Source organism: Corvus brachyrhynchos, unplaced genomic scaffold (assembly GCF_000691975.1).
Source record: "Corvus brachyrhynchos isolate BGI_N302 unplaced genomic scaffold, ASM69197v1 scaffold14, whole genome shotgun sequence".
Taxonomy (NCBI): Eukaryota; Metazoa; Chordata; class Aves; order Passeriformes; family Corvidae; genus Corvus; species Corvus brachyrhynchos.
Window position 1 is genome coordinate 17,738,815 of NW_008239110.1, and position 24,740 is coordinate 17,763,554.

General features: G+C 38.3%; 1 protein-coding gene across 1 annotated transcript in view; it reads right to left on the reverse strand.

The window, feature by feature from the left end:
* Nucleotides 1–7,935: 7,935 nt before the first annotated feature.
* The window catches only part of MOXD1 (monooxygenase DBH like 1), a 38,076-nt gene continuing 21,271 nt past the window's right edge, over nucleotides 7,936–24,740 (reverse strand). The window contains exons 5-11 of the mRNA XM_017739749.1: nucleotides 22,676–22,778; nucleotides 19,952–20,118; nucleotides 18,331–18,522; nucleotides 15,614–15,673; nucleotides 13,735–13,877; nucleotides 11,109–11,277; nucleotides 7,936–8,425 (exon numbers count right to left, since the gene is read on the reverse strand). Of these exons, the coding sequence (XP_017595238.1) occupies nucleotides 8,261–8,425; nucleotides 11,109–11,277; nucleotides 13,735–13,877; nucleotides 15,614–15,673; nucleotides 18,331–18,522; nucleotides 19,952–20,118; nucleotides 22,676–22,778 (999 nt within the window). The 3' untranslated portion in view covers nucleotides 7,936–8,260. The remainder of the gene's footprint in view (nucleotides 8,426–11,108; nucleotides 11,278–13,734; nucleotides 13,878–15,613; nucleotides 15,674–18,330; nucleotides 18,523–19,951; nucleotides 20,119–22,675; nucleotides 22,779–24,740) is intronic.

Consider the following 24,740-nt stretch of genomic DNA (forward strand, 5'->3'; position numbering starts at 1 on the left):
AGATACTGATATTTACATTATTAAACTTAGAAACTGATTATAAATGATGCTTTCTTAGTTATGAGGTTTTGTCTGCATAGTAGCTTTTCTTTAGCTCTGGAGGGGTTTAAACACTTTAAAAAATGGTAAAGTAAGTATAGCTTGTTGTAGGTTAGTGCACCTGTCTGATTCTGGATTTGTACCATTTTTTCCCTTTTTGGGAGTAGGCACATATCTTTATACTGGTAGAAATTACAGATGTAACAGTTTGCACATAAAATGCCCCAGCTTTTTTCCCTGGGCAACACCTTAGTTAAATGACTTGTTTGACGAAGGCAGATGCTTAGCTGTTGTTGGGGGGTTTTCTACTTTTGTAAAGGTATTTTCTGAAGTACACTGGTACTGCCTGAGTTCAGCTCTTCCCCTCTCACCTCTGCACCTGCACATGATGCTACCTCAGCAGGCAATAAGCCAGATGGGGGCTGAGGATGGGGTTCTAATGCCTGAGTGTACATTGGGCCTTCCCTCATTCCTTCACTGCCAGTGAGTTCTTCCCCTTGCCTGGGAGGGCAAACAGCAGCCTTTAGGGCTGGCATAAAAGACTGCTTAACACCAGCTCTTTGTTTTTTCCATGGTATGAAGTGTCCCTTTTATTGAAAAGCTTTGAGCTGATACCATGTGCAGATCTCTCAGAGGACAGCAGAGAGTGCTGTTCAATAAGCAGTTATTTTTTCTATCTGGTTCGCTCTTTTTCAAGTTTTAAAGCAAAATTGAATAGGAAACCATGAAAGGAGGGGAAAGAAGTATTTTATTCCTTCTGCTTATAGGAAAGAGCCCTCCCTCCTCCATAAATTAAGCAGTGTACTAAATATAAGCTGGATGTGATCAAAAAAAGACATGAAGAGCCTCACAAGTTTGGCAAGTCCATTTCTCCTGCCTGGGTACCTCAGCTGTCCATTGCTTCAAGGCTAGCAGGTGGGCAGGGAGGTAGGTCCACAGCATATTGTGGGGAAACTGGCAATTACCTGCTACCATTCCAGAAGTCAACACTTTAAAATTCCTCCTCTGTTGTTATCCCACTCTGCAGGCAGGAGCAGCAGAGAATACTTCAAGTATTCATCAGGGCCAAAGAAGCAAGATAACAATTTCCTTGTGCCAGACAGAGTAAAATATGTGGCCTTCTTTTTTTTTTTTTTTTAAGACAAAAGAAAAATTAAAACCTTAGTAGTAACACCGTGATTAGCAGAGATGTTGTATTACATGTTTTAAGGTAGCAGAGGAACAGAAAAATTCTAGATAGGTTTGGAATAGGAATAGTGGGAGAGAAGCCAGAGAAAGGAAATTATAGTGGTAAACCAGCTGGGAACTGAATCCAAAGAAATGAAGATAACCCCTAGTCCAGCAACTACTAACGGAAAGAGAACAGCCCTACTTTTCCTGTTGTTGCAATATTTGAAAACTGAGAGTTTTCACTGAAAATTAAACCGTGACGAGGATGCTGTATAGATGGATCTATTTTACTCACTTTGTTGGGGTTGAGGCTGACTAGAGAATCTAGTATGAATATTTTTCTAATATGAAATCTTCTCCTCACCTTGCAATTTCCAAAATTTTTAGCGTGTTGGAATGTCATACAAGCAACTTTTACAACAAAATAGAGACACACTCTTAAAAAACCTGGTCTCGTTTAAAAAAACCCTACCAAACAAACAACCCAGAAAAGAACCATTTCTAAGAATCAGTTTTGGCAGACAGATATTAGGCCTTTAACACAGACATTTACAGAAAGAAGAAGTCCTTGGAAAAGGTGAATTTTATCTTTCTATTTACAAGGGAAAGCTCTTGTCTGGTTACCAGACTATCTACTGCTGATTCAGGAATGTCCTTCAAAGTGGAGAGTTTCTGCCATATCTAAGATTACCTGTCCCAGATAAAAAATTGCTAGGACTTCAGATAGGAGATGAACAACAAGATGGACAGATTTCATAACCTGAAAGTCTTGGCTAACTGTCTTTTCCAGCCTTCTATAATTTCAGTTTGCCTAATTGTCCCCAAAAAATTCCCTTTAATAATTTCTTCACTTCTGCACCAATATACTCTCTGTATATTTCTGGCAGTTCTCTGTCTCCCTGTGGTATCCATTTTCACAGACTTATCCATCATCACCCTTTCTTGAGTGGTTTGGAGGCATATTTCTTGTGATGGCATGGATAGACTACTGAACTTGGGACTCCTAAGCTTGGTTCCAGACATTAGCTATGAACTCAATTGTTCTTTCCATCCATCATGCTTTTCAAAAATACCTGCAGGTTTCATATTTAGGGATCTTTTCTCTCCTCGCTTTAGCTCAGTTCTTCCACACCCTAGCTAAAAAGCACTAACCTTTGGGGGTATGTTCAGTTGGACACATCTATCTTTAATTTTTTTCCCCATGGTCTGATTCCTGAGATGCCTTTCTCAACTTTCTGACCTACTTTTCTCTGTCTTGCTGGCCTTGGAAGACTAACTCCTCTACTGCTGAAGGAGGTTCCTATAGCTCTATAATGGATTTGTTTCACCTTACACCAGCAGCAAATCTAACCTGTCAAATCTAAAAATGCATCCAGGTTCAGTATTTCACTTATAGTCTCCCAGAGAGGCACAATCCAGGAATAGCTTCTCTCAGATTTATTACATGATGCCACAAATAATGGCCAACACTTGAGCAGCTTCTGAGCTTTGCTCAGAATGGTGCAGACTTGTTACTTGTTACTTGTTACTTATTACTCGTTACTTATCTAAAATACATAGATATATATACATTTACTGTATTCCCCAGAAATGCTTTGCAAGGTTTTGCACAGGTTATGAAGAGGTTTTCAAACCTTATCCCCTTAAACATCTTGAGATATCTTCTAAAGACAAGCTAGTCATGCAGTCTTAAGACAACCTGTGAGAAAGAAAAATATACTGCACAACATCCTCTTTGAGACCTAAGGGCATAAACTCTCCATGAAACCAACAGGAGACCCACACAAATGCTATTTGTCTTAACAAAGTAGGCGTTTTTAACATATTTTCTCTCGTACTGATAATGTGTGCTTAAAGGCATTTGAGATTTTCACATTATTTTTATTCCTTCATAATTCAAAGTGTTTCATAGGGTCGTACCAAGCCGTAAGAAACTTTTATTCTCTAGTCCACAGGTTAGAGCAGGGGAAGGAGTTATCAGCTTGGATTTTGCCAAGTTTTCTCTCAAGAGATTAGAATTTTTTTAGTGAAAAAATACTGTTATGTTTCTTAAAAATCGCTGCAAAGAGGGAAGTTTAAATCATGATTAAATAATGGCAATGTGCTCAGGAAACACTTGCTCAAGCCTCTCAAACTAAAAGACACAGTAATTTTTCTTTTTTTTTTTGGTATTTCCCAACAGAGTTATAAACTACAACTGGTCTGGTCTGGTGTCTCTAGTGAGAGAACCACATTCAGATCCCAGATGGTTTCTTGCTTGCTAGGATGCAAGGAGCTTGGAAGCATTTACAAGGTGATGTATATGCAACCCATGGGAGGCATCCATAGGAAAGGAAAGAGCAGTCTCACAGAAAGCAATTTACTTTGCCAATAACTCTCTGAGTCCCCAGGAGTATTTACACAATCTGTTTGTGTTTCTCAAGAAGAGCTTTCTGTCCCTCAGAGCTCACCTCCACACCACAGTGTTAGCTGCCATTGGTAGTGAAATTGCAATATGTTGTCCTTGAGCAAATGTGAAGCCCCAGACTTCCTGTTACATGAGTCTGTTGCATGCAGAGTAAAAAGACATGTGCTTAAAGTAAATATTTTGGTAGTATGCTCAGAAGCAGACTGTAAGTCACATTTTTAGTCATAAATTTTCTAATGTTTACCTGGTATCTTACGGTTTTCCTGTGAAATAGAGTCACCACAAAACTAAAAATTCAGTCTCAGTAAATAGTCTACTTTGCTTGATTTGATGTACCAACATTAAATGCTCTCATACCTTTTGCCTAGGTGAGTACCCTAAGCACCAGGCCTTAGGTTTTGCTAGATGGGGCAACTGCACCTGCACCATCAGCAGTTTGCAGGGGTTGAAGTAGGGAAACTTCATGGCTGTTCCCTTTGTTCAGCCTGTGTCTGCCTCAGTGCACCTGCAGAACACTGCTGTGGGGATGGCAAATGCTCCTGGGGGCACCTATGACCTATGGAAACCTCTTTGGGGGTGGAGGAAGCAGGCTGGAGGAGCTCTCTGTGTCACAGCTGTCATTTTCTTCTCCCAGCTTTTCCCTCTGCTAAAAGGTTGAGGATAAGTTTTCTCTCTCTCTCTTTCACCCTTATGGAAGACATAGATGTACCAAAAATGAGAAATAAGAGGCAAAGGGCAGAAGGAATAAAAATTCTTAAACATCCCAATAGTAATAATTGGTCTAAAAATAGTCACTTTCTTCTTGATGGGAGGAAAGAGGAGAATGAGGCCAGTATTTCTGCTGGATTTTATTTATTACATTTGTGCCCCTCTAGCATCTGAGATAATACAGCCAAAAAGCCTCTTTTAAACAAGCCAGACCTCCTCAGTGAAAGGAATTAAGCCCAATACAGTTGCACTCCCACCAGCTGGGGCTGTGCCTCTCACCCTTGTGCTGGTCCACACTTGCACCCAGCCTAGATGTCACTGTATTCAGCCATGGATGGGCTGACATGGGATTGTATGATGGGCCTCCAGGATGGGATATGAGATCAGAGAATGACATCCTCCTCTACAGGGACAAATATCAGAGCTACATAAACTCCAATGCTCCCTTCTCAGACTTCCTGTGTCCTGTTTTTACCACACCGGCAAAATCCCAAAAGGTTGTTGATTTAGGTAAGAGGAATATTTGAGGAGAGCCACATGTTCATTAAATGGAAGCTCTGTAATGGATAAATAATAGACCCAAAAGGGATTAAATACTATAAATTGTGTATCTATAAACAGTCTGCAGGTGACAGGCAGCTGGACCATTTTGTGGGGGAAATGATTAAATCAGAGTGGGATTTTCAGCATTTATTCCAGAATGCAACCCACTAAGTATTTAATCCCACTAAAATATTTATGTATTTAGATTCTCACTAGAAACTTTTAACACATTTCTTCACAGAGAGAAAATAATGAATAATTGTTAAAAAAGGTATTATGCTTAGTAATTTTTGTGCTCATCATCTACAAGTCATAGATTTTCCAGTATATACACATCTTCTCCTGCACCATGGTTTGCTTGATAATAGTATTTACTGTATATGCTTTTAACTATAATTATTCTGAATGCCTTGGGTAGAAACACAAAGCAAGAACATATGTTTTACTAGAACTCAATAATGAGAGAAAACCACAGAGATCTGTGTCTGAGAGCTTTTTCATGTGCAGTGTGACTAGGTGTGTGCTTTCTACATGTTTTTTCTTCAGTGACATAGAGTTAGCTCATGGCATGTCTCACTTTTATCCTTTGAATTTTCAACAATTTCAGACTGGTTTTTTTATTTGTTTTCTGGTTTTAAGTTTCTTTAATAATGTGCTCACATCTGTCTTGGATCCTTTTATTTGGAAATATCCCAAAACTCTATAACCAGTTTCTCTTTTTATTTACCTGTGAAGCAGAATTTTCCTTTCCATTCCTCCAGAAGCCATAAAACACTTGTGGATTAAACAAAAATGAGTATTTAGTGTATATGACAGGTCTTCCTGATATGCTGTCAGCTATGTCTCACAGACATCCTTTCTGAGCTGGCTTTGCTTTACATCATCTTGTGGCATACTGCATGGCAAAAACAAACACCCATCTGTTCACATGTTCTTAGGATCGGTGCCCACAGAAAGGAAATCCCTGTAGATAAGAAACTGCATCAAATCAGAGAACAGACAGAATGGAAAATAACCCTAGATCTGCTTTATATTTGTTGCAAACCAAGTCAACCTAGGATGGATGCCAGTGGTAGCAAATGAGACATAACACTGCATGTGAAAGGGCTCCCCTGTCCGACACAAAAGCTCTTCTCTCATTTCATTCCCTGTTATTTTTCCCCTTGCTTCCTGAAGAAAAGCTGTTCAAACATGCCCATCTTAGAAATGGGTTTAAGCATAAGAAAGGCTGAGGTCCCTGCCGACTGCTGTTACAATAAGATGCATCCTAGGCTCCATGATATCTTAGATGGAGGATACCCTTCACTTTTCACATTCAGAACAGATCTGTACAAACAATCACTCAGAAGATGTTTTTGCCTATATTTCACCAAGACTGCTCTTTGTTTTTTGTGTTTCTCAACCAGTTGTATTTGGGAACACAAAACAGAAGAGCATAGTTCTTCTGCTGGCAGGAAGAAGACACCTACATAGATATATTTCTTTATTGAAACATAAAAGAGTTTTGAATTGAATATTATATTGAATATTTCAGGAGTTTAATCCCAAAAAATCCATCTGCTGTTTGGCATACGCCTTCTCCTTACCTTATCCAGGACCAAAGGGAAGAATGACAGAATATATCACTGTCCAGGTATATTTAGAGCAAGCAGCTGCCCAACAATGGTAAAGAAATTTCCCACATGGGAGTTTTTCCTAGCCAAGTACGGATACAGCATCAGAAGGATAAAGCAGGCCCTGTGAACTTTTACCTTCATGGCTCATTTTAAACTCCCTTTATGCATAAGTTCTGTAATGAGATTGTTATAGCTCCTAGAAAATTAATCTATCCTTGATTAATTCTCTCATCTCTGCTTGAGGCATTAGCTGCTTCAGTGCCTCTCTCCTGTCAATTATCATATGCATTGTCATTTTGGCTACATGCAGAGGTGCCCTATCAGCTGTGTGATGTTTTCCTTTTCACTTCTCAAATTCAGCGAAGACGGTTCCCAAATCCTCTCCTCGTCTTCCTTCTTATGTGATTTTTTTTTCACAAAACAGCCTGCCCTCCTTTAGAGGAAGAACTTTACAGAGAGCTGGTATAAGTTAGCAGTCAATGAACAAAAATGGGCAGAAAACCATTTTATCTCAGCTCAGGTTCTCGATCTGCTCTGGACTCACCACAGTGCACAGGAGTGCTCAATGACATAAAATGTACATAACAAAGCCTGCGTGTAACTAAGTCTACAGAGGTTAACTGTAGAGCAGGTGTTGCAGCGAACAGGGAAGCACTCTCAGCATCCAGACTAACTTATTTTTACAGCCACATTCCAGAAAAGTTTATGCATTACTGAAAAAGTTATAGCTTACTGTAACTGCAGCATGGCTACAAAAATGAATTTTTTTTTTAAATGTTCAAAGCCCTTTTCTACCGTGTGCCATAATTTCACTGGGGAGCAATAAACTGTGTCTCTTTCAGGAATCTTCCCTACCCAACACCATCTAAATCAAAAAGTTGTGATTTCCAAATATAAAAAAAAACATTGTACAGAAAAACTACTTCTTAATCAGCTATTTGGCCAGTTGTGCTGCTCAGTGTGTGCTAACAATAGCTCCTGGCAGGCTTGGTTCTCTGTGCATGCCAGAGCCTAAATGTGAGATAGATATATATTGCTCCTGCTGTCCAGATCAAATCTAGAAAGGGAGTGCCTACTTCTCACCAAAGATTTACTCACTGAGCAAGTATCTTAAGAGAGAAGAAACACCCTGAATTGCCTGGGATCAGGAAAAAGAAATGCCAACCAAGCCAAAGGATTTGTACAGGATTCACTATGGGGAGACTTGAAGTTCTGCCTGTCTTTTCATCCCTTTAACACCCATAGCTCCCAAGTCTCAGGAGCAGAGATGCTTTTGCAGTGTGTTGCTCCCAGGAATGTCCTCCCTGAATGAATCCTTCCCGTAGCTTTATGGCATGTGTCAGTCAGACATACCCAAATATATGTTTGCAAGACCTGTCCATACGGCAGTAATTTCATTACCTGCAGATGTCAAGAACCAAGGCAAAATAATACAGCACGGACCAGGCTGAATGTGGTTAACTAGGTTGCTTTTAGTTTATTAATTTTACCCATATACATAGATGACTTTGAAAGCACCACGTGAAAGAGTCAGAACAAAATATAAGAAAACGGTACAGGAAAAGATTTCACTATTCAATGTGTCAGTGTACCTACTGTATTTCATACATATTTTACATTGAAAACCAAAAACCCCACAGTTTCCAGAGGATGTATACATTTTGTTTTGATCCGGCAAATTTAGTTTATTAATACGTAAAAAAATAAATCTACAATAGCAACAGTGCAAACACATCAGAACTTGCATGGCATACAGAACACAGATGAATAAAAATTATTATACAGAGGGCCCAGTGTTTCCTATGGTACTGGCTGTGATGTGTACAACAAACAACAGGGTGAGGAATAAACTGCAACTTAAGCAGGAAGATGAGCTGCATATTACTGGCTCTGTCTTGTATGGTCTCTCTATTTCAGGAGGTAAAGCTGTCATGCCTTGGATCTGAAATTAAAATAACAAAAAATTATCAGAGTTTTGTCACATAAGATCAGTAAACTCTTTTCGTTCTCAAGATAATTGGCAGCTTGCCTGAGAATCTATTGATAGTTTTGTACTTGGACTGTGACTCTCACTGTGGAAACATCAAGCTCAGTAAAAATATGAATATATTGCATGCCAAATGATCAACCAGTGTGCATATTCAACGTCCTCATCTCGAGAGCAGCAGTACACACTGGCATCCTCTCCAGTAAAGCAAGGTTACACTTTGGTTTGTTGGTTTGAATGACCTTATTTTGCTTTGTGGGATTGTTTGGATGGTTTGGTTGTTGTTTTCATCCTTCTGTCAAATAAAAATGAAAGCTGGCAGTGGCAGTGTCACTCTGCTATAGGGATACAGGATGATATTTGAATGCATTCATTTCTGCATGAAAGGCTCACACTTGCACGTCCAAAGCAGTTGTGTACACATTATTCCACGGAATCACAGAATGGTTGGAAGGGATCTCTGGAGGTCATCTGGTCCCATGTCCTTGCTGAAGCAAGGTCACATGCAGCAGTGTCATATTGCTATATATATTGAGTATTTTTCACTCTTCCCATAGAACTCAGTGCAATTTTATGGAATTGGATGTAACTACATGTTTGTTATTGTTTTGCCATGAAATTAGAGACATTTGTGTACACTGCTCAGCTTGCTGTTCCTAAACTTACTCCTCACGCGTCAAAGAAAATAAGCTCTGCAGAAAGTAAGCTCCTGGGCACATTTTTGAAAGTTTGAATGCCCACCTGTACAGCATATGCTTGTTTTGGGGATTTTATCTATGTTGCTGTTATTCTGTACTGTGGAAAGAAACCCCAACTAAATATTGACTTAATCTTAGCAAACACAACACAAAAGTAAAACTGAAATAGGGACCAACTCTATAGAAGGATGATGGTATTTTCAACTCAGTTGTCTGCTTCAATTCTTTTCAGTCTTGTAACAACTCAGGGATTGTTTGACCATTCAGGTTAAATCTGTTCTTGATTTTGATGAGGATGATTGTTTAAGTGTAATATCACTAATACTGGAAGGGAAAGGAAAGAGTTCTAATCTTAGCTTTGATGAATATGTCCATGTCATTTGAAAAAGGAAACTGTGATTAAGGAAGAACTAAGAACTCCCAGTTCCAGTGAGCTCATTCTTTGACTACATTCTTTAAGTTGTAAGTATTGTTCCTTCATCCTGTAAGATAAAGAGGAACGGCATTTTCCAGAAAGTATACCATTAAATAAACCCGGCCTATCCTCTTGATAAAATTTCTGTGTGCTTTTCATCATCTTAACTTGTCCTCTGACAAATAATCAGTGAAAGAGTGACTATGCAACTGCTACTGGCCAGCAGCTGTAAAGGTCAAGAAGTTTAACCAAAACTGGTGAACAGTGACAGGTACTGTCTGTCTACAACCACTTTTCACAGGAGGTCTACCATGGGACAAATACTAGAAAAACCCAGAAGCTCTTTGATTACTTACAGCACACAGTATTTCTTTGACATCCAATGGGCAGAACAGTCTGACCTATGTTGGAAAAACCCAAGAACGCTGCTGTAGGAGGGGCAATTTCTTCACTACCTGAAAGGACTTGTGTGACATGCTATGAGGCAGCATGGGCTATCTTCCAGGGTGAGGAGAATGAGGCAAAAGTCTTTTACTAGGAAGTACTTAATCAATAGTATCTCATAGCAGCTCTGCTATACTGGACTGAAATCACAATAGGAAATAAGCCAGTACAATGAGACTGTCACCCCTTCTGAGCAGAAAATCTCAAAAAAGTAAGAGCCTTGAATGTGGAGTCTGTAAAGGAGTTCAAAGAGCAATAAATATTTTTAAGTATTCCCTTCAGGGATGATACTACCTGCACTAGCCATTCTCTATAAACACACATCAACATTAAAGACGACAACTTTTCTCAACAGTCCTGGTAAAATACCAGTAGATATTTAGAAAAAATAATAATTTACTGGGGTGTTATTTTTTATCTTATAAGGTTTTTTCATCAAGACAACAAGGAAAGTAAAACTACAGAAGATAAAATCTAACAAAGGTGCACAAAGGAAACAGACTATCCAAATGTATTTTTATGGTCCAATACTATAGACAATTCTAGGACCAATAAAAAAAAGACTTACCGGAAGGTTGTTCATACAACTTTAGGTTGTCTAGATGACCAAGTTAAGAAGGTAGATTCTTTGTTATACAGTCAATAAGCTTTCCCTTAGAAGGTGACTCAGAAATGCAACCTGATTTAGGGGTTTGAATCATCCATTGCAAGACACTAACATAAGTCCCTGACCATGGCAACAGTGAGGTAGAACAGCTTCCTGGCTTGGCCAATTAGTCCGGACACACATGTTTGCTCTCTGATCAGCTCCAGATCCACTGAAGGACCCCATCCTCCCATTACTGATCCCAAGTACTGATTAAAGCTCCAACTTTTCTATTCTTTTTAAGTGCTGCTAAAACTCAAGTTGGGTGAAAACACTGCTAAAACATTCTCATCATTTGTTATTGTATGTAAATGCAATATAGCTGTGTAAATATCCTGAAGAAGTATAACCAGATATTTATTCATATGCAATGAAACACAGTAAATCAAATTAGTTTTATAGCATTCTTGCCTCCTTTTCAACACACGGACTTACCGACCATTCTGCATTATCTGTTTTTGAACATCTCACATTGACAGGTAGTTTAAGCACAAGTTGATTATAGGACAGACCCTCTGATCTGGACCATTTGAATTTATTCATTGCATCCATAAAAGACAGGTTTTTATATTGCTTAGGACTCTTGATAATGAAAGGCCAAGTCCTAAAGAAAAATAAACAATTAGATTTAAAAAAAGATAGATACATACATACTATCAAGTTGAAACTGACGAGGAAAAGCTTTTGGAGAATCTCCTTAGAAAAATAAATGCACTACTACTATGTATATTATGCCTAGTTCACATTCTCAGCTAAGTTCTCTTCTACTGAAAACTGATGCAGTTTCATTGATTTTGACAGACTTATGAAAGGCTGTCAGCATGTTAGTACTTGCTGCCAGATGCTTTTAGAAATGAAGGACTTCAAGAGTTACATTGTTGTTCTCTGATCTACAAACTGAATGCACAGGCAATATAAAACAGATCTTCTGCTGTAACTTCTCAAAATAACAAAGCCAAAAGAAAACCACACCCTCTTCTAGGCTTGGCAGGCCAGGCTGCCAAGAAACATTTGCCATCAGAAAGCTGCTTCCAGATGGTTTTGCTGAGCTCAGGTCAAAGCTGAGCCTAGCACAGGAATTGCTCTGATTTGCACTAGTTGGCAGCAGATAATACCTGGTGTTGTGGACATTGCCTTGGCATGTTCCTGCGGGCTGGCTGCAAGGGCTCATTTTGGAGGGGTGGTTTAGAGACCTGCTGCTCTTCTCTGAAAAACCTATTTGCCCAAGTGTGGGAATCATCCCCATGAACAAATGGGGGCTATCTCATTTCCCACCAGCCAAAGACATGGAAAGGGAAGGAATGAGATTCCATTTAGTAAAGAAAACTAAAGAATAGTAACAAAGGAAAACTAAAACAAAAAAACAAAAAAAAAACAAAAAAAACCAAAAAACCAAACCCAAACCTTTTCCACTGTTTCTGCTTTCTCCTTGTTTGACTTTGCTGGGATGAATGGAAACAACATGGTGGAGGGATCAAGCTTTTATGGACACAAAGTCAATACAGCTTGCAGAAGAATAAAAGTATCTAAAACTTTATCAAGCAACCTAATTAATACTGCGTTTGGAGCATGAGTTATCTTCTCAAAATAGTTTTGACAGATCTGCGTTATCTTGCAGTAGGCTGTCTCCCACTTGCTTTGGGTAAATTGCCTGTGCCAGAGTTCTGCTCCCCTCAGCATCTAGGCATAGAGGACGTCATTTTAATCAACTACCTATTTTGGTACTTGGGCCACTACTGTGGCCCAATCACTTTCATCTCTGCTCCTCATGATTTAAGCCATTGTCTCTGTTACCAGACAGAGGAAAAATATTTTAAAGTGAGCCACAATGCCTTGATCCTGCTCCTAGTTTGCCTTCATGTGTAAGTCAAGAGAGACTTTGCTAGAGTCAGTGAAGCAATTCCAGTGTTAGACTGACACAAGAGAAATGTGTATCAGGTCACATATCCTTAGGCTGACAGAGCTTAAAGAATTGTGGATTAGGTCATAAATACTAGAGGCATTATTAATCTCCTCTTCTAATTACTATTCCATTTGCGGCAGACAGTCTGCATACTTACTCTATTCAGAACATCATTATTTCCCCAGGCCAAATGTGCATTTTTTCCTTAAGTACAGTTATCATGAATGAACACTCAAGAGAGCATACATTTGTTAGAATATTTTCTTTCTAAGCTCAGAAAGACTCTTTTAGACAGGACTAATTTAGAAATTCTGTTCTCCCTGTATTAAAAGAGGTTGTAAATGGAAATAGTGTGGAAAATTATGTAGACATTGATTGCACTGTGACTTCCTTCAAATTCTTCTTTGAATATAAATTTCAGAACTAAGACCTCTAAGCCTGTACGTCAAATTATTTTCCAACAATAGTTTATAGGGTTTGTTAATATAAACTCTTTAACCAAAGACAACTTTTAAATTTTGTGGTGACACAATATCAGTCTATCAATTTGATTTTAAAATCTTACTATTACTTTAGTTTTGTGTAACAAACAAAGAAGTGTAATTCTTTCACACAAAAAGTGCAGTCTGCTTTTTATTGTTTGATTATTTTTCTGCACTTCATTTATTTGGGAACTTTGCTCTTTTGACTGTTCTCTCTCTTTACAATCTGCTGTTGAGACACTTTAATTTTAAGCACTATAAGGAGCGTATTTTTGTTAAAAGAATTGCTGACAACAAATCTACCCAGGGAAATTCAATAACCATGCTCACAAACCCCTTTTCAAAATTATCTCTTTATATATGAAACATTGACATGTTTTAATAAATTGATAGATTTAGAACAGTGGTACATAGACTTTTTACAGATGATTGTGGTGAAAAAAAAAAAAAACCCATGTGAACAATATTTTTTCCTTAAAAGAAAAACTGCAAAAAAAGAGATGTGAAATAATTTGGCAAGAGAAATACATAGCAGCAGAGCATATTGACCAAAAAAAAAGTGGCATGAGTGGCCATTTTGCACTTCCAGAAAGAAAGAAAAGTTGTATAAAAATGATCCAAGAATCCCACAGACAGAAACAGAGGTGATACACATATTCATAAACGTTTTACATACCTGACTGGTCTATAGATTTCCTTAACGCCAATGAACTGGAGCTGTTCCATTATATCTGGAATACTTGCACAGCGGGTCAGGTTGATTCTTGGGTAATAGAGCAGATATGACAGGCACATTTCATTCCTGGTGCTCAGACCACCCTGAAAATCAGATTTTTCTTTAATCAGGTAGCACTGGAAGCCCACACATTAAATCACTGATTAGCATTTATATGCTAATGAAAGGTGTATCAGGAGGTCCAATTCAACAAGTTTATCTTTTACAGGAGGTTATCAAGTAGCAAGAGTTTATTACATGATTAATTACAATACGCTGGAAGCTCAAGCAATGGCTTCCAAGTTAAAAGACATCAGAAAGAACAACAGTGAATAAAATAAGGCTCATATTATATTGAAGTGTACTGTCTGAGAAGTTCGGGTTTGCTTTCAGTTGTCCCCAAGGTACTTAGATCTACCACATTTCAGAAAAGGGCTTCAAAGTGGAACAGAAGAAGAAAAATCCTTGTAGGATAATTAATCTGTTTAATAAGAAATTAAGTGAGCTTTACCTAGTAAAATGGAGGCTGGGATGGAATATGAATCTATCTGGACTCTGCTTGTAAGTACATATGCAGATAAAGAGTGAAAAGGAAAATAATTATTTATGTTAACAGGTAATGTTGACTCAAGAAAAAATGAGCATGCATTATAAAATCACTAATTAGAATATAATTTCTAGCTAGCAGAAGAAATAGACTCTTAGACAGTCTTCCATTGAGAACTGTGGGGCAAACAACTAACTTAAAATTACTCTTGGTAAACATGGACAAGATTATAAACTGCATGTTCCTAAATCCTGTGTGGGGAAAGTTCCACAAGTCTCACAGAACCACAGGAATAGGCATGGAGAAAACAAAACACATGAGCCAAAAGTTAGTGTGGTCACCACACAGGAAAACAGGACAAAAACTCAAAAGCCCTCATTCTTGGTCTTTTGCTTTTCATTGTATAACTACTGCATGTGCCTAGATTCAGGAAGAGGTATCCCTGTGCTCTCTGGATGCCAGGAACTGCAAAACAGAAACCCCTCAGGTCTCACTTCCCAGAGCTCTGGATTCAGCCCCTCCCCAGGAAGTGGGATCAGACCCTGGCACTGGCAGCTATATCCCTCCCACAGACATAGTGGGTTTGGCATCACTCTATGTGTTCCTAGCCAACTGGCACAGTCCAGCTCATGCCCGAGTAACCAAATTTACTTCACCTCCAAAACCCAGTGGCTGCATTGTAATGGCCAGTGCCTGGCCTCTGTTAACCTATCCCAGCTGCTTCTGGGACACTGTGCACTGCCGTGTGCCAAACCAGAGCAGGGCACCCTTGATAGGGAGGGGTGGTTTCTCAACACCTCTTCCCAACCCAAAGGACTTCATTCTGCCTGGATTCTATGTTAGGCACAAAACTAAATAGTGGAGAAACATCCTGGTCACAGCTTATCTAAAAATCAAAACATAAGAACTGGCAATTACAACTTTGGGGAAAAATGCGTAACAAGATCATAAAAATAATTCATTAGAGTACACAGAATTTGCATGTTAATACCTGTTGTGAAGAAAACACTCCTTATACTAGAAAAGCTTGACTTTTGAGGAGTTTTTATGAGCTGACTTACTTATTTTTATAAACTAGTCATATGAAAGCTTTATGCAAGAGATCAAACTAAGATCACAGTAGTTCAGATGACTTTAAAACCTAAGAATCTGTGAAAGGAAAGACAATAAATAATTATATGCACACAGGCATTAGCAAGTAAATTCACTCATTTTTAATAGTGTTCTATGAAAAAGATTTTAGTCCCCAATATTATCTGTGTATTTGTTTTGATCCACTAAAATATTGCTTACCCATGTCATGCGAATTCGGTCCACAGTACTGTAGTGGCATTCTGTGATTAAATTATCCCCCTGAAACACAAAATTTAGAAAGTTCACGGTTCTGAAGTTTATCAACACCAGCTTCAGGTAACCACAGATGACAGCAAGCACTTAAGAAATAAATATCAGAGCAGTGGATATGACTTTTTGAAAGAGTGAAGGATTAGGTAATTGCCATATGTTCAGGCCTTGGCAGTTAGCATTCATATTACACCAGATCCTCAGGGATCCCCCATGGATTTAAAACAGAGTCTTGTTAAGAGTGTTGTCTGGCTTTCATTTAAAATAGCAATGAAGGTACCCAGTTATCATCCCATTTTCTGGAAAATTATGTAGTAGACAATGTATACAAATGATTCTTGCTCCAAAACTCCTCCAGTGCTACTTTACCCAGGCTAATTTACCCTGCCAACTTCAACAGAAATATTTGGCAAACGAGGAAAAGAAGGCTTTCCACATCACAAAAACAACTATTTCTCTGCCAAGCCTGGGAGTAGAGGAGTGGCAGGCAAAGACTTCACTACATTGACAGATATGTATGGGAAAGGCTGAATACTTCCCTTCTCAAGTACATACAATTAACTTTTTGGTGTCTTGAGAAACTGATCTACCTATTTGGTAATACTTTCACTCCCTGTACCTAATCAAGTACAAATCCGAAAATCACCAGATAATCAAGTGGAATTTTTTTTGTATCATCATCTTCCCTTATCAACCACTGTACTTCCCTAAAAAAAAACAGATCACCCTTCAAAGGCTGAGAATTTCTCCTTTCCTACAGGCTGTTTCTCCAGCCCAATGCTAGCACAATCTGTACTCCAGACTGCTGGAAGAAGGTGCGTCAGCCTCATGTCAGCCAAGTGGAGACAGAGGTTTCTGAAGTAGCATGAACTGGCACACTGTCACTGCTTCCAGTGGGAATATGCTGTTCCCACCACTGAGGTCTCCAGCTCTGTCTTACAGACTGGATAACATTCACTAAAATTGTTCCTTCCGTGAGACTAGATCTGTTGCTTCCAAATGGAGGAGAGAGTGCTACTGTGTGAAGAAAGAAAGTAACCTGACTCCACAAGCTGAAAGAAGGATATAACCTTGGGAGAGCTTATAGAAACAGAGAATAACAAGAACTTATATGAGAAATTATACTATTAGTTAATTGATTAAACTGTTCTCTGAATTACACCAGATGATGACTGTAAAGCTGCACTGGTAATTTTGCATAAGATGAAAACAATGAAAGGCATAAAAAACTGTTCTCTTCTGAGAAAGAATTCCATCTTCTAATTGAGCTGGCTCTTTTTTCAAGTTTCTGTTACTATCAAATACTGTTTATAGTTTTTCTGTTGTCTATTTCCTTGTGTTCTTGAATTTCAAGAGGCCTTTTTGCTATAACCTGCATGGATTTTCCTAAAAATATTACAGGCTTTCTCTGCAAACCTGTCATCTTCTGCCAGCCCTCTTCCTAAACCCTTCAACCTTCTTTCCTGAAGGAGGTAACACCGGTTTGTCTTTGAAGTCCCTAGACTACAAGCAATTTGACTTCAAAGAGTAAATTCTGCACTTGAACATCCAGATTTTGCTATAGAAATTAAACTATAAAGTTAGCATTTTAGCTTCTTGTCTTTAAAGTACAAATATCAAAGTCTCACAGTGTGGGAGAAGAGATATAAGAGAGAAAGGGGCTTGAAGAAAGCCCCTGAAGTTTAAACCATGGGGCTCCTGACCCTACTTGAAGTTCAGTCATTTCAATGGTCTTTTCAGATCCCTCTCCCTTAGTGGTTCCAATTATGAACAAATCCCATTTTTCAACATTTTGCATCTGGCAATTAAATAACATGCTTCTTTACATGCACCAGGACAAGCTGCTCTGCTGGCCAGATCTGGAGCACCCAGACTTTGCAGCACTAAAATTTCTGTCATCATGCCAGAACTTAAAAAAGATGCTGGATGGAACTAACAAAAGAAGAGTGAATAATTTTTAAATGAGTGACTCACACAAAATAATACAGACTCATTTCATGCAATACCTATGCATAGCTACTGTTTTATAATATAATTGTAGCTGGAATATTCCTACAAGTTATGTTACATTATTTTCAGGAATACTGTAGGATGTTGTATGATACAGAATTTTATGATTTCTTCTTTCAAAGGGTTTTGGTTACTAGTGAAACATCAGGTGGAATGTGATCATGGAGTTTTACTTCCAACAACAAAAAGTGTGAAACAAACAGAAGACTTGGCAGATTTTTAAACGTTTGTAAGGCTGGGTACTTGCTGTGTGCAAATACTGAAGATCTGCTACTTGGTTCCCACAGCCCTGTAAAACCACGAGGTGGCATTTCCATTACTCTTCTTGCTGGATGCACCAAGATGGTACAGCCAGGCACATATGGGATTTTCTAATCTGCTTTGTTCAAACCTTTGTGGTAGTAAAGTTCAAATCAAGTTATTGTGGATATCAAACATACCCAAAGAATAGCTTGATTTGATGGACCAAGCCAGTTCATGTGGACACTCCTGAGACACATTAGTGACTCTGAGATAAGTGGAAAAATTAATAGAACATCCAAGAATTCTATGATGCTATACCAAGAAATTATGTAGCAATTTAATCCTAAAGATGAGAAAACGCTGGGCACATGATCTCTTAAACACTTTCAGGAAAAGAATTAAGAGTGTCGTACTGGCAAGATGGTTCTTTCTTCTTTCAGGTACTGAAACTCCTGGAAGTTGAAGTCAAACTCGTCATCATAAGCAAGCAGCTTCTGCTCCTCGCCGTTGTGGAAGTGGCGCATCCTGATGGCTCTGCCAGCAAGGTGAGCATGGAGAAGTACCGCAAACACTTGAATCCCAGCAGGTCTCTCAGCACCTAGAGCCTGGCCAAGAGAAACCAACACCATCAGTGTTCCCAAATGCAAAGTAATGTAATGTAATGCCATGTGCAAACAGAGTGCAAGTACATTAATTAATGTAGTTTGCATTCACTCAGTTTACTGAAAAATGCAGTCTGGGGCAAAACCAAAACTGTAACTGAAATTCAGGGTTTATGTACAAAAAAGGCTAGGTTTTTTCTGTGGTTATTTTTTATAACAAAAACATGTTTTTACTCCTAATGCACACATTTTTTAAAATGAAAATCAACTGGACTGCAAATAATTCTCAATAGTTTTAAGACTTTCAAGGGAATCGTACTAAAACTTGCACATTAATTTACTGCTAATGGCTGGTAACTAATGAATGGGGGTGTTTGTTGTGAAAAGGAATTTCTATGCAGTTATGAATGATGCCATCATCAATATTGTGCTGAAAGATGCACTTAAAATTGAGAGGCTGTAGTTGTAACATCCTCTACTTTCCATCTTTAAGTGAACTGGTAGTGAAATACTGAAAGTTTATATTTAAAACTTTTTCCAGGTCAAAAATATTTGCAAATTAACTTTTCCAAATTGACACAAATCTGACATCATTCCCATTCTAGCTGAGATCTACTGTTCTAAACTTTGAGTATGCTCAAATTTTATTCTTGTTCAGTGCTCTAGGTAGAAATAATCCGTTATTACAATACCTTTTAAGAGCAGCCCTAGGGTCAGAAACCTCATGATAATAGGTTACTCAAGTGTTTTAAGGATGAAAAATGCCAGGACAATACACAATATTTAACACCACCAAGAACAAATCTAAATTCTGTATCTAATGTAGCCTTCATTGTAAACCATGTTATTAATTCAACCTTTATAAATGACAAAGTATATGAAGATCTCCCATGATGCAGTCACCACAGATTTTAGACAATGCTTCCATTACCTGCAGAGATATTTAAGTTATTTTAATGAAACCAAGTACTTAATAAATGCATAATTTTGTACCATGGACCATTCAACAAAACTTATTCAGGTCTTCAGTTTCTGTGGTTGGTCTACTATCACCTTTCAGGCTTTCACTTCATCATTAGGAGCCTTTCACACATCCAGGTCTGAATTAGTCTCAACTTTTTTTTCTGGGCTAGCTATTCCAAGTTATTAATAGCTTTGCCATGGAAAGTAATGTATGCTTACATATTGAACACAAAATTAAAACATTGCAAGTCCTGTGTCATTTGTTATTACTCAAATAATTAAAACAGCCTGAGTAGTGAGCATGCCAAATACCCAGTTCAAAACCACAACACTTTGGAGGACAACATGGACCACCAGACTCCTTTGCTCACATCTTTTAACTGTAGCTCTCAATCTTCCCAAGAAGTTCAAGTGACTCTCCCAATTATTTCTATGAATGAAAACCAATGGATTCAGTCAAGGGACATACCTCTTCCAGACATTCCAGTGTGCAGTGACCCTCTGACACAAATTCAGGCATGCCTGGTGGGATATTGTGGAAGAGGCTGACCCAAAGACCAGCTTCAATAACCCCAGCATCATATTTCCTTAAAACTGGAGTGTAAATCAGCCTCAAACCAGAGTTATCTATCATGCCTGCAACAAAAGAACACAGTCAGCCATGGCTGAAAATCAGTGTTTAAAAGAAGAAAAAAACCCAAACCTAATTGCTTCGTGTTTTTCATGCTATGTCCTAAGTTTTCTGAAGGAAAATCAAGGAATCAACCTCAATAACCTTGAAATGAGTCAAGCCATATGCAGGAAGTGGTTTTTTCTCTTTAAAGTTTTCAAGCCACGTGCTGTCTTCTAGTTGAAAATTTTATCTATTTCTTCATCTTGAGTCCTACCATTAATTATATTTTTCCTTTGTTTTGGATTGCCTGCTACATTACAGTGTATCTGAGATGACGCATCCCTTTTAAAATCTCTCCAATTAAGAAGGCATCAATTAAACATGAAAATTGCCCTGCTAAATCCCAGAACTGTAGACAATACCCCCACTTTGAGGGAAGTAGACAAGAGAATTGCAGAGTACTTTAATGTTGCTCTGACTCAAGCACTTCTCTTGATTTCAAAAATTAGTTTAAATAACCAAAGCCTGCTGTTTGGAGGCTGTGTTTTTAAGAGTCAAAATAATACAAATCTATTTTGTTCACCCACATATGTTTAGCCATATGTGTTTGTTTACGTATCTATTAATAATTTCTGTTGCCTTTATCATCTAAATGCTTAGAATTACTTGTCTTGTATTAGTCATTTTTATTAGTCAAGATATACAGAAAAAAAGGATTAATTTGTGTTTGTACAAGAACTACATTTTGTTAGTTTTCTGTTTATTTCTTTGTATTTTGGCATAGTAACTGAAATAATTTCAATTTTGAAAATTAAAAATGCAAAAACCATATCAAATATCTCAGAGAAGGTAATATGCTTCCTAGTGACCTATATTAGTCTTCTGAAAAACAAAACAGACATAGCAGTGCCTGAAGCCAAATTTTATATCAATATGATATCAGCAGTCTATTTTAAGATAAGCAAATTGCAGAGGGACACTACCCAGTCACTAAAATACCTAAGATGGAGTAGTGCATATGATTTTTAAGGAACAAAGGATAAGAACTGTGCCTAGTCAGTTAAGAATGGTAATCAGCTATGAGACGTTCTGCAACATACAAATCACATTTAAGGTGATATATCCTGTTCCACAACATCCCAACTTTAGCATTTGGGAATCCACACTCATTCCCTTCCTGGAGGTATTTGTACAACCTCATCAACTTGAATTTTTCCTTTGTGGTATTCCTGCTTCAAGCTTGTTGCTAGCATCTAAATGTCAGACACTCTTATGGTATGTCAGTTTCTGGTAAACAATCCCAAAAGAGGCCAACTTTCAAATGAGAAATGAATGTTAAGGACTACAAAACCAGAAAAAGTGAAAACCATCCATGTTAAACTAAAAAATGTTTGAACTCTTCCTAGCTGGGAGCCAAGGCTCACTACCAACCTGAGTCACTTAGGAAAACATTAGCCCAGGTCACGATGTGAGGGAAACAGTGCAGCCTTTCACCACAAGACCCAAACTGGGAAAATGCAGGTGCCAAAACACACAGATGAAGGTGACCCAGTGGCAGGTTTGCTGTTGTGTCAGAACTCATTTTTCCCCACCTGAAGCAGATGGAGAACCCAGGTCTACTCTCTCACACTCCTGGCACAATCCTATACTGTGTGTTTTGCCAGGAAGGGGGAGAAGTATGACCTGGATTACAAACACCCTGCTCTGCCTATGCTGTCTGAATTTTCCCAGGTCTTTTGGGAAGACTATCATACAGCACAGTCAATTCAAACAAAATGATGAATTTAGGGACACAGCCAAATCAGACACAGTTTTTCAGCATGTGACTTCTTGGGCTTTCATGCAACATTTTATGAAAAAGCATACAATATCAAGGATGCAAATGAAGTTTATTGCATCCCATGCAAATCTGCATGCTGAAAGGACAGAGTCTGCCACTAAATAAAAAAGAAATTAAGATAGTTCATTTAAAAGATGAAAATGGGAAATGACAGTAGGGCAGAGCACCATAACCCACACAGCAAATTTTATTTTAACACATGGGGATGTAAAGAAAGGCCAGTATACTATGCTGCATTGGATTTTACTCAGTTCATATATAGCAATCACTACAATATTCTCAGGTACAGTAGCTTAATAAACTTCTGTTTCAGAACAAAATATATCTTTCCCAAAGGCATCTTCAAAGTTCTCCTGATTTTCCTGGGATCCTTGGTTTCTTCCTTTTATTTCTTCTAAATATAAATTAAATTCAGAAAGAACAATTTTAAAACACAATTATAAATGAAAAGCCTATCTTTGAAGATAAACTGACTTTACCCAGTGAATGGTCTAGAAACCTGAGTCTATACTTCTACTTCAGAAACTGCCCACAGTTCAGGTAGACCTTTTTTTAAAAAAATACTAAAAAAAAAAATTGAAAGGGCAATGAGAAAAACACTGTGAACCAGGAACTATTGATCAGGGAAAAATAACCCTCAGCTTTTTATTTGCTCTGTTTGCCATGCAGTGCAGGGATGAGGACTTGTGTGTAGTGCATTTTCCAGCCCAGCATGTTTTAAAGTGTGTGAGGCTACAAACCTTCTGTGTATGATGGATTGTCATAATGCACCTCCATGAGGACAAACAGAGGGTCAGCTGCTGTGCCAATGGATAAGCCAACATGAGGAGGGTAGGTGAAGCCCTGGAAATCAATACACAGGGAAATCATTACAGAGTTAACGTATTTTTTGCCACAGTTAGGAGTTAGTTTCTCTTTATAAGTACATTGACTCCTTTTTCAATGATATGATCATATTAATGAAAAAATTTACAAATATAACTTCTTTTACAGCTTTCTGAACTTGGCATTGTGATAAAATATACTTATTATATACTCAATAAACTTAAAAACTATGTCAATATAAAATAGTAGATCCCATGTTTCCCAGAGGACAAGGCTCTGAGCAAAAGAGTATAATCTCACCTCTGACCTTACTTCTACTACTTCTGAGTAGGAAGCTGGATTAGAGACTTCCTGAGGTCCCTTCCAACCAGCATTATCCTGTGATCTTATGATTATTTATTCTGTATTTATTGTTTGAGCAGAAAAGGAAAATTCAATTTTAAACGTATAAACATAACATCATCAAGCATTTAGTCTGACAATAAAACCCTTATGAAGAAGTGAATCAACATTTTAAATGTTCCCAGTTTCTAAAAGCAGTAATTTCCAGGGAATACTGTGGTTGCATGTAGTTAACTTGCTTTTTGTGCACAAATAACTGTATTCTAAGTAAAATGGTTTGACCAATAAAGCTGATCTTCATGGCTACATTTCCATTAGCAAGCCAATAGTGCAAAAGAAGTAGCTCTGCACAGTGAAACAGCTTGTGCTGGACCCACCCAGATGCTGCTCCTTTGGACAAGTTCTGGTCAGGTCCCATGCACTGAACCCCATTTATTGCTAAAGGTGCTGGGTTCACCCCTGCACATTTAGTTTAACTCCATCCCAGAAAGGCTTGTGCAAGTTCTCAAACCACTCATGATGATAAACAAAGCTTTGCAAGTGGTGATAACTGGGAGATTTACTTCAAAAGCTCACTCATGATTTAAACCAAAACACCAGTATCTCGTAAGTGAACTCATTTACCAAATTCACTTTAATTGGAATGAATGTGCACCATTTTATAGTATATAGCTAATATTTTAATATGCAGTTTGACATTCTAACTTTCTGAAATGTGCAATTCGTGATTCCAGCTTCCTGATGCTTGATGGACGCTAATGAATTAATTGTAGTATATGGCCAAAAATATTATCACCTTCATTCTACACAAGGGTAAACTGAAGTTAGTGAACTGGGTACTTGGGCAAACCTGGATGTAACCCAGATCTGTCAGATTCCTCTGCACAGATCTTTAACAGCAGGATCACCCTTGCAAAAGCCTCCATGAGGCTTGTCAAATCATAACTTATTTATACAAGTTTTTAATTTCACTTAGATTAAGACAGTTGAAAGTACAAATACTAGGTCAGAGCATAGCTGACGGCAAAAATGCACAAAGCATACACCAGGGAAAGTATTCATAGTGGATTAAACTTCTTTTCATGGGTCCGTGTAACAACTCTTGCTTCCTCACACTGCAGCGTTTACAGATGGTTTTGGACTGCAGCTGGCAAGCGAAGGTTCCAGAAACTATCATCACCCCAGTCCCTCTCTGTGCCCAAACCATCATTTGGGTGGTCACACAGTGAATCAAGGGTGTAAAGAGCTGGGATTCTTTTGGCAGTCATGCTGTGTTATGTCAGCTGAAAGCATTAACTGCTGCCTAAATTAACATGAAATAAACTGAAAACACATCCTGGGGTGAGCATGGCATCACAGCCTATATTTTCTGTAGATATGACCCACTGCCATCAGCAAAGTGGTCCTTATGTTGGCTCTGCACTGACACAGGATCTCTCCTACACTGAAATGATGTTTCTTTGGACTGGGCAGGAACCTGAATGGGGCAACACTGAAACCAGGTCCTGGTGAGGCACAAAATTAGTGAAATTTATGTATAACTTCATTTGGAGAGTCATGCCTCTGTGTCTTGTATGAAGTCACCTAGAGACACTGCTTTTCTTTCTGTCATCCTCCAGGTAGCAGATACTGGTCATT